Here is a 19,506-nt window from a genome sequence, read left to right as displayed (position 1 = left end):
AGAAATGTGATCTCTTTGTTTTCAGTCATTGGTTAAGTCAATCATTCCAAGTCACGCCCTCCTTCTTAAAGAGACAGCGCACAGATTGGGCACGAACCGGACAGCCACAACAGTAAAACCACTGAGTAGGGGAAGTGGTTGTTGGCCATCTGACACAAAATCTGAACACACAGTAGACAGTGTAAGATGCACGTAGCTTCTGGGTCTGAAAAAGTAGAGCCAGCTCAGAAGTATCTTAAACCTCCATTCTGTCTAACGGGCAGCAGGGGGCGACTCCGCTGGAGTTTGTAGGCTCAAGTGGTAGTTTCAGGCTGTACTGAATGCAGGCGTGCCCATTTATCCTGTGAGCATCCAGTGTCCTCCCTGAGGTTTCATAATCAGACGCCACAAACCAATAGGTGACATCGCTGCTGCATTTGACATAGCAACAGCGATTTTAATCTCTGGCTCTCTTCCACAGTGAGTCTTCCTCCTCTCACTGCCAACCAGCTGCAACAGGAGACTGCCCCTCCCTGATCCTGGTTCTGCCTGAGGTTTCTTCTTGTTAAAAGGGACTTTTTCCTTCCCTCTGTTGCCAAGTGCTTACTCACGGGGAGCATCTGATTGTTACTGTAGGGTCTTTACCGTACAATATAAAACACCTTGAGACGACTGTTGTTGTGATTCGACACTATATAAATAAAACTGAATTGAATGTTTTATACTGTCTATGTGTAGACTGCATTAGAGCATGAGCACCCACAGACAGCTGCAGCCTCCTCCAACAGAACAACACAACACACAGAGACAGATCCCGATTGACTGTGGGATGTACCAGAACAAACCCAATTCACAGAAGAAGCACCAAGTTCATGTTGTAGGAATTTTTGGGCTCTTCCCCCAAGTCTCACTTGCCAAATGAGTGATTCAAATACAGCTGACAGCATAAAAACTTATAGTCAGTGATGTAAAGTAACTTGTTATGTACATCAGCGTTATACAGTTAGATTAAAAATTCATGTTATTTCAAATACTTAAAATTAAAAAGAAATCATATTGCAATAACCAATGGAAGTGTTGGTGATTACAGAGGGGTTACATCCAAGTCTATTCTTTTCTGGCTTCTCTGTGGATTATGTCTTCTCAGCCTGTGGCAATGCCTCGTCAGCAAAGCCACTGGGATAAATTTGAGACATCATAAAGGGTAGGAACATTTGAATGCTGAATTGTTATAGTGAGAGCAGTATAATAAGAACCAAAGTGATATTTTGGAATTCAGAACGGCATCTGTCACTGATTTAATTGAGTCTCACCGGTTTTCTTCCCCAAGCCACAGGGACAAGCTACATGGAGGCCGGAGGCATATTATGTATGCAGCTGTTTCCTTGTCTGGTGCAGGGAAAGCTTCCAGGCATATGAGAGACTCCAGGGACCACATGAATCTTTGTTAAACAAGGGATGTTATATCCGAACAGGTAGCCTGATTTTTATTTATTTTTTGCATTTAAATGTGGTTGGAACATACATGAGTGTTAGCATTTTTGTTTCCAAGAACTGAAACTGAAGGTGTGAAGAATGCAAGTTCTCACGCCACACATCTTCAAACATACTCAAACATCAGATCAAGCTGCCTCTCACAGTGAGTCACAGGATGCATGGTACAGATTAAAAAGAATAAATGATGCCCCTTACTCCGTGTTTGTGGGTCAGACTCAACCATCATTTTGATCTCAACTACTCTGTTATAAAGTTTCATGATTATATCTTGCACATTTTTATTGGGTTTTTTTTTGTGTGTGCCCATAAGTACCCATAACTGTTTTACAGTTGTGGGTATTTTTGCGTACACCAGTCCCTCTAAGCTATGTTATTACCAGCTGCATCACCGAGGCTGGTATTGTTTACACCCTGTGATCTTGTCTGTCTCTTTGTGTGTATGATCGTGGCAAAATGTGCTGCTAGACACACTTTAACCACAAAAGCAGTTTTGACGACTTCAGCAGTGTTTGTGTGTCTGTCTGTCCGTTTCTGTGCATGAAGAGATTTTATCAACATGAAGCTGTTGCAGCACTGTATAAAATGTTAATGAGGTGAAGCTGAAAAATGAAAGAATTGGAAGATGAGTGTGGACTGCTTGTTATATAGCACTTTTTTTTGCTATACTGGAGCACTCAAAGTGCTTTACACAACATACCTCATTCACCCAGGCAGTTATTTTCTACACCTTTCTAACATTTAAACTGGTAAGCAAATATCTTGCTCAAAGAGACTTTGACATACAGACTGGAGCAGCGAGGGATCAAACCACCAACCTTTCAGTTAGTGGATGACCTGCTCTACCTCCTGAGGTTCAGCCACCCCAGGCGTTGGTATTTATCTGCCCTGTCATCAAGCGAACAGAAATGCACCATCTGAATGTTAGTCACAGAAAATATGATCCCTTTCTGGACCCACTCAGTAACCAGGACACTAGTACCAGATAACTCATGTTCTACCTTGTGTTCATTTCTTGCGGACATTAGTAGTAGGCATCTGCTCATATAACAGTTATTTAGTTTCTGAAAACCAATCTTATATTAAAATAAGTGACGGGTCACAGGATATTTTAACATTAGTTGTACCTCTCATTGAAATTGAATTTTGAAACACTGGATTAGTGCCAGCTAGCTTGTACCTCATTCCTATGAAGCTACTCTGACGCCATTAGAAAAAGTTATATTTAAGTACCTTTTAATTACTCACCCACTCTTAAGTCTTTGTACTATACGTCTTTCTACTCTTAAGTCGTGTCTTTTGCATACAAGCCTTTGTTAAAAAAAATCTAAATCCCAACACGATTGAATAATAACTATATTTTGTCATTAAAATCTGAAAAAAAGAAGAGAAACATCTTTCAGGTAAAACTGTGTTGATGTTTATTGAAATGTCTTGTACATTTTCAGATGGGCAGAATCAGATTTCTTTCAGAATGGACTTGTGGCTTCTTGTGTTTAAACACTGCTGGGAAATCTAAAACTTCCTCTGTATTCCTTACTAAACCCCTCCACACTGATTCATATACTGTTTGTTCATTATATTCTGAATTAGCTCTTACAGGGAAACCCCCCCCAAAAACATCTTTGGAAGGTCGAGAAGAGGACACAGTTATGTGAAGTAGCCCTTTGTAGCTCTTAATTCTGGGAAATTATCACAACCAGGAAAAACAGTACAAATACCAGCCCTTTCCCCCACAGCGGGATGGACATTTTTCTGTTGTTGTGACACTTTGTCGATACAAGTGCTAATTATCTGTCCAAAATAACAAGTCAAGGAGAGTTTGCAATAAACCTAAATTGATTCTGACAACCAACCCAAAGAGCCAGTCTACTGCAGAGACTGACTATCTGACAGAATGCCACAATCAAGTACAATAAAAACAGGACAGAAAAATATTCATTTTTGCGGGAAATGAAAATAAACAGTGCCACCCCCCAAAAGAAAGTACAGACTCTTACTTGTCTGCAAAATATTTCACACTTCAACACCAAAATGACCAAGTTCCTCTTTTACATTCCTACATTTAAGGAAGTTTTATTTCAGCGAAAGAGACACATCGCATAATCAATGACTTCTTAACATTAGCCCCAATCAGAAATTTGACTCCATGGAAGCATGACCCCCCAAAAAAAGAAAAAAAAAAAAAAAAAGGCAATTACATTTTTTGGCAAACATTCTTAAACAACTTAGTAAATAAAATTTCCCTCATTGAAATAATTTCATAGAAGCCATTCATCCAAATCTGTATCCATGTTGAAAAAGAAAATGCTCCAACTCACATCTTTCATTGCTGCGTGGAGCTCTAACTGAGAATCAAACGCACTGACATCATAATACAGACAAGTCCTCTGGTGGATGATAACATTTTGCTTCCTTTCAAACTTTTTTTAAAAAAAACCTGTTTGCCGCTGGATAAAGCTTGAGAGGTTGGGAGGGGGGCAGTCCTTTGCAGGGTCTAGAGAAGAACCGAATAAGGATCTTCTTTCTTTCTTCAGGTAGGATCAGGTACTCTTACTCCAGCCAGGTTGATCCTGAGTGTTCCTGGCTGGTTTTAAACACTATAGCAGCTTTTTTTGTTTGTTTTCTATATATTTCTTCACTTCTTCTCCACATTTCTATTTTTCCTTTCATTCAACATAATACACATCCATACAACTATACACACAATTTGTAACACTCCTTCCAGACTTTACATCCCTTCCTCTCTCCATCACGGACATCTGCACACCACCCACCCACACACGCGCACGCACACACACACACACACACACACACACACAGACCTGTTTCTAGGCAGTTGTAGTTCCTTTGTACAGCCAGTGGACTCCAAGGCCCAGCTCGACATTTCCGAATGTAAACACCTTAAGGCATCCATAATGCACTGTGAACATTAAATATTGTTTGGTGCGGGAAATACTGCCCCCTACTGACACGGTGGGGGGAGGGGGAGGGGTTGGCTTACGCCAACCTTCAACACCATTTTGTCATTGCAATTAAATTCACAACCCATGCACACAAACTGTTGCTTCTCAATCAGCTCAAGTGATTTTTTCTTCCTGTCTCATTTCCTTCCTCTTCAGCTTCAAACTCAGCAATTTATTGAAGTGTGGTTATCCACTGCCGTTTGAAGTGATGAGAGGAAATGAGGCAAGACAGGCATCTTTGTCAGATGAGATGACAGATGGATCTGCGTGCAAAATGGCTTCACAAAGTCAAAACACATAAGGCCTGTGGTATTTTTTTTTGCATTGTTTAAAAAAAATTAAACAATATATCATTTGCAGACTCTTACTTTGCACTACGAGTCTCAAAATAAATAGATCTCCCTCTTTTTTGTTTTACTTAAATACAAGTTAATATTTTATCTGATGCTCAAAAATACTTTTGTCTGAAGAGAAAGTCCTTCAAAAGTTAGAGACAAACCAGCTCACACATGCAGACGGCCCCTTCCACTGGTCCAGTGGTGTCAAATCCACAGGAGAAGAAGAAGAAAAAAAAAAATACTGCAAAAGCAAAGGATTGATGGGTAAAGTCGAAAAGCAGGATTGCAGGCACCAATGAAGCCTGTGGAATCAAAGGTCAAAAAGAAAAGGAGGAATGAAGCAAGATAACAGGAGAAGGAAAAATGGTAAGGAAAGTGGGGGAAGGAGCTGTTGCGGAGGCAGCAACTGAAGGGGTCTCAATAGTTAAGAGACAGCTGGACAGATGCTCTTGGTTTGACCCTCCATTCTCAATACTGATGAGTGAAGATGTTTTCTACTGTGCTCTCAGCACCAGGCCTGGGCTCTGCGCTGGTCAAAATCAGCTATGAGCCGCTTGATGTGGGCCAGCTTGTTGTGCAGGTACTCGCAGCGCAGTTTCTCTTTGTGGTAGTTGGGGCTGTGCTATTTAAAATTAAAAAAAAAGAAAGAAAGAAAATATCAGTTCACCAGCAGCACTGTTTGATTTTTTTAAAGTGCAGAACAAATTACACATTTTGTTCGTCCTTAAAGCAAAAGAAGTCAACCTGCTAATGCACTGTTATTTCCTGACCAATCGTGGCATGCGCTCTTCCTTACAGAGCACTTCAGGTTATGAGACTTTTAGGGCGTCCTTCAAGAAACACTAAAAAGGTTGAAAATTGTGATTAAAATGTTTAACTTTGCTGTGGATGTTTGTCTGCTTTGTTTCACTGACCACGACTCTAGTTTATCCAGATTTTACTCTGCATACTTCAGGCACTTTTGTTATGAATTGGCAGAGAGTTCGCTTCTGAAAGCTCTCCTTTGACACCCTGTTCATGAACAAACACAGCAAAAAGAAACAGTGCACTACCGTTCCCTGCACTAGCTAAACATGCCTGACATTCCTATACAGATCCATGAGGAGGTGCTTTGTCTTCCTGCTCAGAAGTTAAGTTTTCTAAGCATGCCGTCATGACTTCAGCACTTTCTCACAGCTGCCATTCCTTACTGGTATTTGTGACCAATCATATTTAGCCTGCTTTAATATGTTTTATAGCCATATTGAGTTGACTGGTATGAAAAAAAGAGGAGTCAAAGAAATAATCAGGCTCTAAACTAGTTAAATAAGTTCACAGTTCCGAATGGTCTTAGGACAGAAAGAGCTTCTGCATATGCCCAATTATGTAATCATTTTTATGCACATGGAATATAAAGTAACGATACTGCACTAACATTTGAAGGATTTAATGTTTAACGTTAATGCACCTTTTCACATCAGTTAAAACACTGTGTCGTTTACACAGGTGTGCACATACCACCCTGCCAGTACATGTATGCATAGTGTGTCTAATTCAGATAAGAATGAGCGTGATTGTGGAGTGTGAGAATATTTTGGCCAAATTTAATGCAGCGAACATTCAAAGAGGTAAAGACCTGGTTAAAGGGTTCGCAGTGTTATTAGGTTATATCAGGGGAAAAGGCAGAAATGCACACAAAGATTTAAAATGATGACAGCCTGTGTAACTTACTTGTTTGATCTTTTTGTACTCTTTCACGACTTCTTCTTGCACCTTCTGTAAAGATGATTAAAGTCATAAGTTGTTCCCAATGGACATCATGTATAAACATTACAAACAACACATGTTCTTTCAGTTTTTGTAGATAAATGAAATACTGACCCACCTACACTTATTTTAAGGAAATAAAAAAAAAAAGCTGTGATAGCTAGGGACAAAAGCAGGACCCTGAACCGAAGCACAGAATGAAACTATTAGCACTCTAAACAAATGTCTGTCGCCTGCTGGTTGCAGATGTCTCTGGACTGAGGAGCAGCTGTGAAACTTTGACAACACTATTACTTTTTGTTGATTACGAATAAGCCCGTCCATCATTACTGCCTCCTGTTTGTTTGACAGCAGTATACAAAGAGCCAGTTGTGAATGGTTAAAAGACTTCATTATATTCTGTCATCACCAACAGGACCACAAATTTATAATAATGTAGAAAATGATTAAAACACACATACAGAGAGAGAACAGCCTGTGTCACGTTTCTATGATTGTGGTCTTTCTGCAGTCATCATCATCATCAAAAATGTATCCAAGTAAAACGTTTCAATATGACCTGATGCTCTTTGGTGCCAGGGGCCAACTTCCGACACTGGGAGTCCAACTGGGTAAAGCGGCGGGTGATGTTCTCCACGCGTGCGTGCAACAGGCGGTACTCATCATACTCTGCATTGAAATCGTCCTTGTAGCTTTGCCGCTGGTCAAGGGACACCAATGCTGTGTACTTCCTGTGAAGAAAGGAAAATTAGATCCTTTTTAAAGTGGTGACAAAGTAAGTTTTAATTTGAAATTTCAATTCAGAAAGAGCTGTTACAGACAACACCAATACCAGCACTGGACTCTCCATGCTCTTTCCAAACTTTATTTATTCTGAATGCACCTTTGAAAAGGTCATGCCATTTATAGAGATATGGGAAGCTCAACATCTGTTGCACTTCTCCATTTCAAATGTGCTATGGATAAGATATTCCCTGAACTCATTACCACTGATGTGGAAAGTACAAAACAGTCCTAGTACAGCAATGAACAAAGAATACTAGCATGCACACTGAAACACATCTGTGTTTACAACAGCATTTCACGTGTCCTAATTCTCATCTACTCTAATTCACTTGTGTTTGTTCTAAACATCCTCTTTTGCAATCGTTTCACAATTTGTGCTGAGAAAAGAGGAAATTTAAAAAAAAAAAAAAAAAAGCTGAAACCTGAGAGGTAAAAAAGACACACTGTGTTGATAATGGATCCTTTTAGAATTATAACAGTTACTTACAGGATATAGTCAGGCGTCTCTATTTTGGATGAAAATTCAGTGGATTGGACTGGCCTCCCTTTGTCTGAAGAGTCTGAGGAGAGACAGCAATATGCAAGAATCTAAGTACAGAATTTATAATGAACATTAAACATAAGCAACACTGCTGTGATGGAAAACTGTCTAACAAACTGTACTATGAACAGTCAGAATATAGTAAGTACTATCATCATATAGGATTGTATTTTTAACCATCTTGATCTGATGTAAAGAATATGAACAGGTCTCTTTTAGTTGATCCCTGATGTTTCAACAGTAATTTAAATGTTTGTTGCATGATGACATTAACCCACAGCACAAGGATTTCTCATTCAATATAATCAGAACAGAAAGGTATTGATGGCCAGACATGCACTGCTTTTATAGGAAAGGGCAAACCCATTTTCTCATAAAATCAGTGGTGCAGCTGCTGAAGAAGCAAAGGCTGCTGCAAAGAAATGGAAGCCTGTAATGTAAAGGTTGCTGTCCTGTTTTCTGAGTTAAAGTGACAACATAAAATTTCCAGAACTGCTGGTATCTGATTCAGCAGTCCATATAAGAGATTCAGAAACACACCTTGATCTTTGTGAGAACTTTTGCTGATAACTCTCCTGGTCTCTTCAACAGGGCTCTGCCTCTTCTTGGCTCTATGACTTTCTACAGACTGCTCCGCAACACCATGAGAACTACTGCCGTCTCTTTCCTTTCGCTTCCCTTTCTCCCTTTCTCGATCCTTGTCTTTGTGCTTCTTAGACTTCTTTTTAACCTTCTTACTGGTGATGTTGGACAAGGGAGGGCTAGAAATGACAGTGGAGGTAACTGTGAGTGAGGTGCAAGGCGGAGGGCTGGGGGATGGTCTGGGACCGGGGTTAGGATGCTGATAGCGATCCTGCAGGGATCTATCGGACGAAAAGGACTTGGGTGAAGGATCTCTGCAGGAGGAACTCTGGTCCACGGGCAGGTCCTGGGTGCCACAGCCCTCGGGGGTGCTTGGTGAGTTGGTGTTAGAAGCTGGGCTAGGCTGCTGGTGAGAGGGGGCAGGTGGGTGGGATGAGATGGGGAGATGAGTGGGAGGGCCTGAGGTGACATTGGAGGGTAGGGATGAGCGTTTAGAGCTGAGGCTGCCCTCGTCCTCACGGCGATCCGAGGTGGAGGATGCGGCTGGCCCTCGATTACTGAGGTGGGAGATGCGGGCTTTCTTCGGTGCCAAAGGATCAATGAAATCAAAGTCTGGCTGACGCTTCTGCCAAAACCCCCCCAACAAAACCAAACACAGAATTTAGTCTGAAAATCATAACACCATGGGTTGAGCTTTAGAGAATTTTTGTTCAGGTACCTGAGGCGATGTGGGAACGCTGTCTTTGGGAGAACCACTGGATGAGGTTGCGGTTATCTCATTAGGAAGACCTAATTTGCTATTGAAGAAAAGAGAGTGTTATCAGTGGGGAACAGTATAAGTGGCAAGAAAGGTCAACTTAGAGGGCAGCCTTCAACCATCATTACACTAAGACCTGCTAAAAATGTGGATTGGTTATATTCATGAAGCTTAATTTACATCTTTCCAATGCCACAACACAAGAAGGAGAAGAAATGGCTCTAAAACACAAATCTGTAGTGCAGCTAATGGCAAAATAAACCGTACCATAAGCCATTTTAAACAGTGTGGATGTTTTCATAGAAGCTACAGCATGTACTGCAGGCTGATGCCACACATCAAGATAACAGAACTGTGTTTTCTTCACTCTCTCACGAGTTTCAGCGTTTCATTCATTCTTTTGGAAACTGTGCTCATGTATGTAAAACCACTTCTGCTTAAAATTTAAACAGTGTTAGTCCAATTACACACCATGAAGAACAAACGCTTTATCAGTACAGGCAGGCAGGAGACCATTTAGGAGCATAATTGACGCTACATGTTGGCATTTGCCATGTGACCAAATGACTGATGATTCTATTCAAGCATGAGGATCTCTGCTCTCTATTTCACGTCCTATCTTTCTGTACATTTCCTTTCAATATCTCTACTGCTTTTAATTTAATCAAAGGCAACTCAAAATTAATCAGAATAAAAAGCTGAACTGGCTGTTTGTGTACCGAGTCAGGATCCGGTCAATCTGAGACTTCTCATCTTCTGAGTAACCAGGCCAGTCTCGCTGGACGTCACGGTATATGTAGTCCTTCAGAAAATATGCATTGTCTTTGGGATTCAGGTTTGCCACCTAATTTGCATAGAAACACACAGAGTTTCAAAGTTAAGCTGTGGCAGCAGGAATACTGGTATAGATACTTCATACATCCTGTGCTGGCTAAACATCTGTGTATGTAAATACTGTTCAACGACTAAGAGTCTCATTTCTCATGAATGAAGCATTAATAAAGTGAGCAGGATTTCATCAGGCAGATCTGCAAGCAACAATCTTGTTAGCCTGCATAAACAGACAAATCGGTTCAAATTCATGCATTTAAATCTCCTGTCGTGAAATACCTGCTGCAGGGTGGTCCCCAATGAGTTGCGGTCCTTCTGGTTGATACCGTCACGCTGCAAACGTGCTAGCACTTCCAGCTTCTTGTAGGGCCTGAGTGCCAGCAGTTGAATGATGCGGTCTCGGAACGGCCGCTGCGATACGGGGTTATTGGAAAGGCACTTACGAATAGTGTTGGCTGGGTTGATGGGGGTGGAGCGTTTACGCTCTGGGACCACTTCTGGAGCTGATAGTGCAGGCTTACGGATATGTACTTGCTTTCCTGCAAAACAGAAGGAAAATGGAAAGTTATGACTTCTTTTCTCTGCAGACTGGCTCATCACAGATGATTCTTTTACACGGACAGATAAGAGGAACTTTTGATTAACATCTGTTATTAAAAGTGTGTGTCAATTGTATCTACATTACACATACATTAGGACTGATCCAATGATTATAAGAGTGAGAGCTCAAAGAAATGGATCAGGGTTTCCACCAGTGTATTACAATCCTGCCAATGTGCTTAGGCTAAATGGACCTATGCCAAACCTATGGACTGGGGGACACACACACACACACCCCCCCCCCGATACGGGGTTATTGGAAAGGCGCACACACATTTTTTTTTTTTTTTTTAAAGGACCAGGAATAACTTATACCATAATACTATTTTACCTGTGTTCACTAATGGATTACAATAGGCTAAATCCTCCAATGCTTTATGTGAATGAGGTTAACCAGGACTTGGTCACCTACACATGGGTTTAACTTTTCTGAGAGGAAATCATGTGAGAGTGTCAGTGACATGTAGGAAGACCAAAGAAGCTGAGCTGCTCAACTCAAACTTTATTTCAAACTGACATTAGGAACTGTAACTACAGGATATAAGAGACACAATGAATACTTTTGTTATGTCAGTGACATTCACGATTTCAGTTTTTGAAACCAGTGACAATATGGCCTGATGTTAATGCCATTTGCAGTGAAAGTGTAGGCAGCAAGAAAACTGACCATACCAAACTACATAACTACACTAAGCAGTTTAGAGAACCCATTTTAAAGTGTTGACATTAAAGCCAGAGAAACCTTATTACTGAGCAATGTGCTTAATCATGGTGTCAACGCTTCCCTGTATACCTCTTCATGGTCATTATGAAATTCTAAAGCTCTTTAAAAGATTAAGGTTAGGGAAAGGAAGAGAAAGGAAAAACTCCTCCCCTCCCTCCTCGTCAAAGAAAAGGAAAAAGACTGGACACTCGCACACAGTGACAGAGACCAGTGACAGATTGTAGCAGGCGTAATGCTTTTGCTAACACATTTTTCTTCTTCAGAAAGAGTTATTCTGTACAGACCATCGGTACATTTATTAAGAGTTACTGCTTTTAAATGCGACTGCAGAAGGCAGACAAAGATTAGGGCAAGTTAGAGGCTGCCACCTGAAACAAAAAGCCTGTGAAAACAAGAATCTAAAGGCCCCTGGCGCATCTGTAAGTATGATACTTACTTCAAACCAGGTGCTACAAACTATTGACCCACCCCCTTTTCTGTACATCATCTCGTTTCCCAGTTTCTATATGTGACAGTATATGCAAATATACAAATATATCCCTAGGGTTTAGAAAAAAAGGCTTTTAGACTACATCTACAGTAAATAGTATACATTTTTAAATGCTTACTTGTATGTGTGAAAATAATGACATTTTAACCACAAACTGGGATTTGTAGCGATTTCTATAGTGAAATGGGACTGATATACTTTGCCCTCCTTTTCTTTTTGGCAAGCAACAAAAATTCATCACAATTCAGATCAGGATAGAGATCAGAAAACTTAACATAAATACAGAACATGGCAACAGCTCTTTATCGTGGGTTAAAGTTTAAAATACTTGATTACTGTAGAAGGTGAAGACAACAAAGTTGTCTTCTTAAATTTGCTGCCACCCAGGCGCGGTCTGTGAATGCCGTCTGGTTACATTGCTGAGTATCAACTCTCTGTGATCAGTCAAACTATCTTTTTATGTTGCACAAGCCAAAGTATTTGAATTTTACACATTCTTTTTTTTGTTGTCAGACAACTGAAAAGCAGGGAATACCTAATGTAAGCCTAGATTAGCTGCATGTACCAGGAGTCATTCTAAACATGCAGCAACTTTAAGAGCAACAGCTATCTGTATATAAAACACTGTAACAATTATACATTCCTCATGTGTAAGGAAAACATGAAGACATAGCTTTGTTGAAAAGATAAATGTTAAACACAATAAAACAAATGTAAAGCGTGTACTGTGTGGCAAGCTATGCATTACTAAAACAGCATTAGCTTTATCTGCCACCATTTGTCATTATCAGACAGACTCCTAATCTGGAAAAAACTGAGACGGCAAAATAGCTTAGTCAGTCGCAATAATGGCTTTGAATAGAGTTAGGCTGTCAGCTTTCACCTATTCAGTCTCTCAAAAGAGGCAGAGTTTGAAAAGAGAGAAGAGGTGTTGTAAAGCCATGGTGACATGTGGGATCCACACCGCCCTTTGACTGCGGCAGTGGGAAATAAGCGAGATTGTAGGAAGGGTCTTACCTCTGTATTGACCACCAGGCTTGATGACTTTGGTCCCACGTTCTCGTGTGTCCTCCACAGCCTGGGTCATGCGCTCCCGGGTCACCTGGTAGGAGTCATTAGTGGCACACACTGTGACCTTGTCGTGTACTGTTGCCAACAATGCCAGGTGTGAGGCCCCTGAGCTGGAGACAAAGAGGGAGTATAAGGGAGAAATGTGATGCAAGAGAGGGATTACCTTCCAGCAATGTGTGGTAAGACAGTAACAGTTGATTCAGCTGACCAGCGATTAACACTACCTCGACGCATACTGATGGATGCACTCGAAGCTTCCCTGAGGGTTGTCCTTGCCCACATTAGACAGGTAGAATTCAAAATTGTGGAAGGCGTCTGAAGAAGAGTCACTCTTGGGAATCTTAATGCGCTGTCAAATAATTCACATACATATAAAGTATAACACAAACAGTATAACAGTGTATTCAGCAGTAGAGCTATAGAGGATGATGTGAACCATTTAAGAGTTACAAGGAAACAGGACAACCCAAGTTCTTATCATCTACTGGGAGGTGAGTCATGCCATTATGGAGTAAATACATCATACAAAAATATATATGAACCAATTATTAACTTGATATTTTATCGTGTTAAACATCAGAGGAAAACACACATTTAAAAAATAAAGAAAAAAGAAATCTTGCTTTATAAACAACTCCGTTTGAATCATTAAATTGGCCATTTTGTATTGAATTTATATTTTATTACAAGTGCTAAAATGAGTTAATGCCTTGGCAGAAATTGTTAAGATCTTTTACTGATTTGAGGATCAATGAATACAACTGGCAAGCTTATTTTCATCAGTTAATGCAACACTCACAACCTAAAATACAACCAGATTTTTTGTTTTCCTTGTTGGACTTACCCCTTGTAGTCCCTTGAATTGTATCGTTGGCCGCAGAGAAGGAACATTCTGAAAATAAGGGGAAAAACACACACTTTAATCCCTGAAAAAAAAAAAAAAAAAAAAAACAGACTTGTAAAGCATTTAAAAAACAGAAAATAAAGACCTAGAATCTACACTACACTTTACTCCCAGTCCTCCTATAACACATGCTTCCATCATAACGCAGACAAATGCTGAACGCTTAGCCACTTGCTTTGCATGTTTTGTTAAAGGCTACATTTAAAAACATGCTGCTAGGACTATAGCTGACAGCCAGCTGATATGTGACGTGCACGTGCCTTCTTTGTCTGTGTAAGAGCAAGTAACTAGGTCATAATCAGTATTCATGATGCAAAAGAGAAAAAATGAAGAGGCAGCACAGCAAAGATAATCCCTGTCAATCACGCAACTGGGAACTTGTTAACAGTGCTGTGTCTGATGCAGTGCTGCTGATGATCTTCAGATTATTTCACCAATTAACCAACTGGTTGTTTGGTCAGTAAATTATCAGACAAATAGTGTTTAGCCTCACATTTCCAAAGCTCAAAGTGCTATATGGCCATCGGTCTCGCCAGAGCTATTTAAACAGTCACCCAATTATTGCAGTTTTCCTTGTATGGACAGCTGGCATGTTTTTTTCTGAAGCCATGGGTGATTTGCAGCATATAATGCTCAGTGAGCCACTTAAAGACAATCTTTACCTGAGGGCTATAAAGCCACTAGTCTGAGAGAGAGAGAAACTATATAAATCAAAATTACCTGTGTCTTTAAGTGGTAGGTGAAATGGTTTGTTTTGACACTAAAAACAAACTAGATATTTTTAATAGTAGAGTTCTAAATCTCTTTTTATTTACATTTGCGCCAGTGGCTACTTGAAATAAGAGTGACAGCCACAAATATGTGGTGGCTGCTCTTCAGTGGTATACAATAAGCTGGGAGAAGCACATGACTCCCAGTTTCTTCACCCGGCTTAAGTACACAGAAGAACCAGTCAGCTAGACTTGTGAACTAGTCTGAGTGGGAGGTATGCGTATTTTATTAACAACAGATTCTCCACGTTGCTGAGTATAAACCAGTCTTTCTAAAGTGACTCCAGAAATAGGTGACCGGATAAAATGTGCATTTTTTTTCCTTTTTTGTTTTTTAAAACATTGAAATAAATATGTCATGGTTGTAAAAGCTGTGCTACTCCAAGCCACACTCCCTCCTCCCCCCACTCGCACTGTTCTGATCACATTTCACATCACCACAGAAAGACAAAGATAGCCGGCTTCCAGAGTTCGATGACTGGGTTAGCTACAGCACACATTACCGAGAGGGAGAGAGAAACAAAAAGCAGGCAGTTTTTGGCTGCTCAGTCAGCAAGAGATTGCAGGCTGCTGTTCAGTGCAGAGAACAGACCAACATTACCACATCCAATAAGGTTGTAGCACGGGCTGTCACAAAAGAATTCCCTCAACTAAGTGATAACGCAGCCTGCCAGCTGTCACAAAACCGTGTGAATAATCATTTTGGATTTTGCTTTATATCCACATTTTATAAACACATATATTTGCAAGAGGAATTCTCACGGGGCTGACAATAAGCCAAAGCTTATCATACAAGAATGTATACAATGTGTGGCTGGCAGACAGACAGGTAAGTGTATATGCAATGAAGAGAATTCTCAGAAACCTCAGCACACTATAACCTACTAGCAAGCTATAATGTATCATCCCTGAGTGGAGACCTAGACCTGGCCAGTGTGTTATGTAACAGCGCTGTTGTTGGCAGAGAAAAGTCAGGTAACCTGGCTTTAGGCCTCCTTATTCAAGACTGCAGATGTTCTCCAGATTAGTTCACCTGCATTCACCTCAACAAGATTACACCATTCGTACAGTTCAAGATTAACAAGTTATATTTAATCGGCACAGGCATGCAGTGATCCAGAGCAAACAGTAGTTTCAAAAGCAGTACTTTGTGTTACCGCACACTGGCTTGAATAAGTTCAGAAAAAGTATGGAAATACATTACATTAATGCAAAAAAAAAAGAAAAGAAAAAGACAAAAATAAGCTGTTGTTCTTGCTTTCCTTTCATTTTTTAAAGGTCTTGTATTATACATATTTATAAATCCTGCCTCATTCTTCTCAGTGAAGCTTGACGCCAAGTAGAAAAAGCTAAATTTATATATATATATATATATATATATATATATATATATATATCTATTAAACGAATAAATAAAAAAAGAAAAACTCAATAAATAAATATTTGTCCTGTGTAAACCTTGGAGATGCTTGCTCAGTGTATCTCTAGCTAGTGTTGGACTGAAACAGATTATAACAAAGTTAAATAGTTAAAAAAAGGGCGAGCCTGACTAGGAGCTCCATATCCCTGCCAGGTTTTTGTTAGGTTTTGCCAGCTGGCTAAATCTAAACATATGGTAAGCTCATGGACATGCTTCAAACGGCACGAACCTGTGATCAAAGTTAGCAATAAATGAGGGATAACCTATGTTTCATTCCTGCTCTTAATATATAACGTCGTCGAAAAAAAGTTCAGGTTACCTGACTGCGATTTAATGTTTTAATGTTAAAACGCTATGCTCATGACGCTTGTCTAGTGTACTCGTCGATATGAGATTACCACTTTCCTAATTTGGTAAGCAACATTAGTTTGGCAAGAAAAAAATGGACTAGGTTGGTCAGCACAACACACTAACGTAGAGCTAGCGTTAGCTAATCAGCGTCCAGCTCAACCAACAGGTTTTTACGTTAAATCATATTTGTCAGCTCGTAAAACCTGGTTAGAACATAAGACCAAGGCCTCATTTATCTTCTGCCGTTGATTACTTTCACGACACCCGACTAATGTGATCAAAAAACCCAGCTGAAAACTCGCTCTGTCAACAGCTTAGCTAACTTTGTAGCTTTTAGCTATGCGTGGCAGTTAGGACTTCCTAGCTGATCCGAGCAGTGTCATTTTGAGTCCTTATCCGTGAAATACACGGCGTTTTACTCACCGTACAGTTTTGGTAGGTCTCTATTGCCCTCAGTGCTGTCTCGGTTAACTTTACATGTAATACAGTGACTCTTTCTGCGCTTTGTTGGCCACAATTTAATCCGTATCTCCCATCCACGGAGAGCGCCGCCATCTTTACCAGCCCTCCACCATCGTCCCTCTGAAGGCTGGAGCATTTAGCAGTCCAAGCTCACTGTTCGCACTCTGACGGGGAGGGATTACACTTACTGCCCTCAGGACTCACACTTCTATATGTCTTCCCTTGTCATCTTGATATTTTCTTCTTCAACTTTTACCACAGTGACTTTTAAGTACGTCATAAATATATATATATATGTTTTTTTAATTTTATTTTATTGTTTAAGGCTTTTGGGATACATTAAGTATTTCTTCTATCACTTAGATATGATTAGCAGCCTAATTCAGCTGTATCTTGCTATGTGTTTAATGAAACGAGACTGCAGGAGTTATGTTTGGTCTCTTATTACTATAAGAGGAGAAATTACTAGTTAGTAGTTCCCTTTCTGTGTAAGCCAATAACCTCTTTCAGCTGCGCATTCTTCCTCTGCCTGCTGTGTTTTGCTGACATGGTGAAACTGATTCTAACCTGCCGAAACTGTTAAAGGTAGCTGCTGGAGCAACATACAGTCTACAACAAGTACCTTTCCTTTCAAATAAGTTTTTACCACTGTTATCCTGAATTTCAGTTACTTTTGGACCTCTCTGAACTATAAACACCCGTACTGGCCTATAGCTTGATAGTATTTTATATGGTGCCTTTAATGATATGGCATATAAGATAACATCAGCACAATGGGCACAAGTTTTCACCCCCCTGTAAGCTGGACGACTATCTCCCAGTGTCAGTCCCCTGGAATGGTGATTATTGGCTTAGCCCCAGGCAGGGTGGGGAAAGGCTTGTGTGAATCAAGCAGATTATCATGGCTCTTCACCCCACCCTTCCACTTGAGTAGTTACACACACTTGCATGCGCGCCCACACACACACACATGCACACAAAAACATATTTAGAACCTATACATCAATGCACTGACAAAGTAACTCTTTTCATTTCTCTAAAAAACATACGCACATATAAAGTTTATTTAAACTTGATTTCAACAGTGTGCTCATTAATACCACTGACTGTAAGCTACCTTTATCTGCTTGACAATAGTGAAACACAACCCTGGCTGGGAGGAAAGCTGTGCTTCATAAGCATTACATAACCTGATCTGTGGCTTCTCTTGGATCAAATACATGCAAATATGAAGTGTGAGGTCGTTTCAACTCAAGTCGTGCTCTACTTTATCTGATGGGTTGCCTGGTGTGCAAACAATTAAACAAAGATAGGACTCCTTGATTTTAAAGCTTCTGTGTTTACAGAGGTGTCAAGTGTCACCTGGTAGAAGCTTAGGAATACCTAAAAATTACACACCCTTTGTTTTCAGGTTAAACATTAAACACATGACGCTTAAGTTCGTTACCTGGAGCACAAAAACAGTTTAAACTGAGCTGAGTGTTGATATTAATGAATGCATAATTTGACCAGCCCGGCTTCCGTTTTGATGCCAAACAGAGGTTTTAGTGAGTGGAGTCTGGAGCTTACAGTCAATAAGAGTGATGAAGATGCACTTATTCTACTTAGATCAAAGGGTTTACATTTAGAGGTATGATTCCTCAGCCTTTGAACACTCCTTCTTACATGTTCTTTAATATATCAATAATGAAGAAAACTCCATCCAGTATGTTAACACACATTAAACTCCACAGGGTTTTCATATACATTAATGTGAACGAGAAGTATCAGCTTCTGTCATGCTGTTGTGTCTGTGGTTATATTTTAAGAAGTAGTGCAATATTGTTAATGCTTGGAACTATTTATCGCACTTTCTATAAACACTGCCAATAGTGTGGACAATGTGTTTTCTTCAAAAAGCTGCATATAAAAGTATCAACAGCTTTTGTCACAGAGAAGCAAATTGATCACATAAACTGCAAGCTCGATTTCATTCTCCAGCTGCTGGTTAGTGTGATGCTCTCCGACATCATGTATAACTTGCCTCGGCCTGTTGGAATATCATTTCAACAAAATGAAGTATTTCTCCAGCTGGAGACCTAAGCTGTTAAAGCTCTAATTTTTATGTGAAACATTTTGTTGCACCATCATCACCGGTGTTCTCCAGCACTTCAACCTACTTCTTCAGTGAACACCACTCATAGGCAGGCAGAGGTGTGCCTCTCCAGCACTTCAATCCAGATGCTTCAAGATACTTCTTCAGTGAACTGTAGTTGACACTAATAGGCAGGCAGAGGTACAGTGCCTCACGGCAACATCCTCGACTGGATTTTATCCAGATGCTTCAAGATTTCTCCTTTAGCACAGACACTTTAACATTTCAACAGGTAATTTTGCATTTGTGTAAAGCCCACCCAAGGAAGTATATGAGTTTGAACCCTATTCTATATAATAAGAATTTAAGGAGTCCCCCGTGTCCTATTCATCCAGCACAACAGATTTATCTGTCAGCAAAGTAAGATTTGATATTCAGATTAATATCTTCTCACATCACTGATTTCTGTGTTGTCTCTTTTTTGCTTTAGGTTATGCTGCTCCTGGAAATGTGCTCTCTTTGACCACCACTAAACCTGCTTTAACTTGCTTTGCATAGTGGAATGAAAAAGGGGCACTGAGCATGGATCAGACTGACAGTATAAAGGTAAACTAAGCAAC

At 40.2% G+C, this 19,506-nt stretch overlaps 1 protein-coding gene across 1 annotated transcript; it reads right to left on the bottom strand.

The window, feature by feature from the left end:
- Nucleotides 1-2,870: 2,870 nt before the first annotated feature.
- ell2 (elongation factor for RNA polymerase II 2) lies at nt 2,871-17,018 on the bottom strand. The gene is made up of 12 exons (XM_039612281.1): nt 16,774-17,018; nt 13,750-13,797; nt 13,130-13,254; nt 12,852-13,015; nt 10,300-10,559; nt 9,909-10,033; nt 9,151-9,229; nt 8,391-9,057; nt 7,797-7,869; nt 7,083-7,254; nt 6,488-6,532; nt 2,871-5,399 (listed from the first exon to the last, which is right to left on the bottom strand). The coding sequence occupies exons 1-12, from the start codon at nt 16,903-16,905 to the stop codon at nt 5,283-5,285; spliced, it is 2,007 nt and encodes a 668-aa protein (XP_039468215.1). The 5' UTR covers nt 16,906-17,018; the 3' UTR covers nt 2,871-5,282.
- Between the last annotated feature and the right edge of the window lie 2,488 nt (nt 17,019-19,506).

This window comes from Oreochromis aureus, linkage group 5 (assembly GCF_013358895.1).
Source record: "Oreochromis aureus strain Israel breed Guangdong linkage group 5, ZZ_aureus, whole genome shotgun sequence".
Lineage (NCBI taxonomy): Eukaryota > Metazoa > Chordata > Actinopteri > Cichliformes > Cichlidae > Oreochromis > Oreochromis aureus.
Note: the sequence above shows the minus strand (reverse complement) of the source record. Positions and strands in the feature narration are given on the sequence as shown.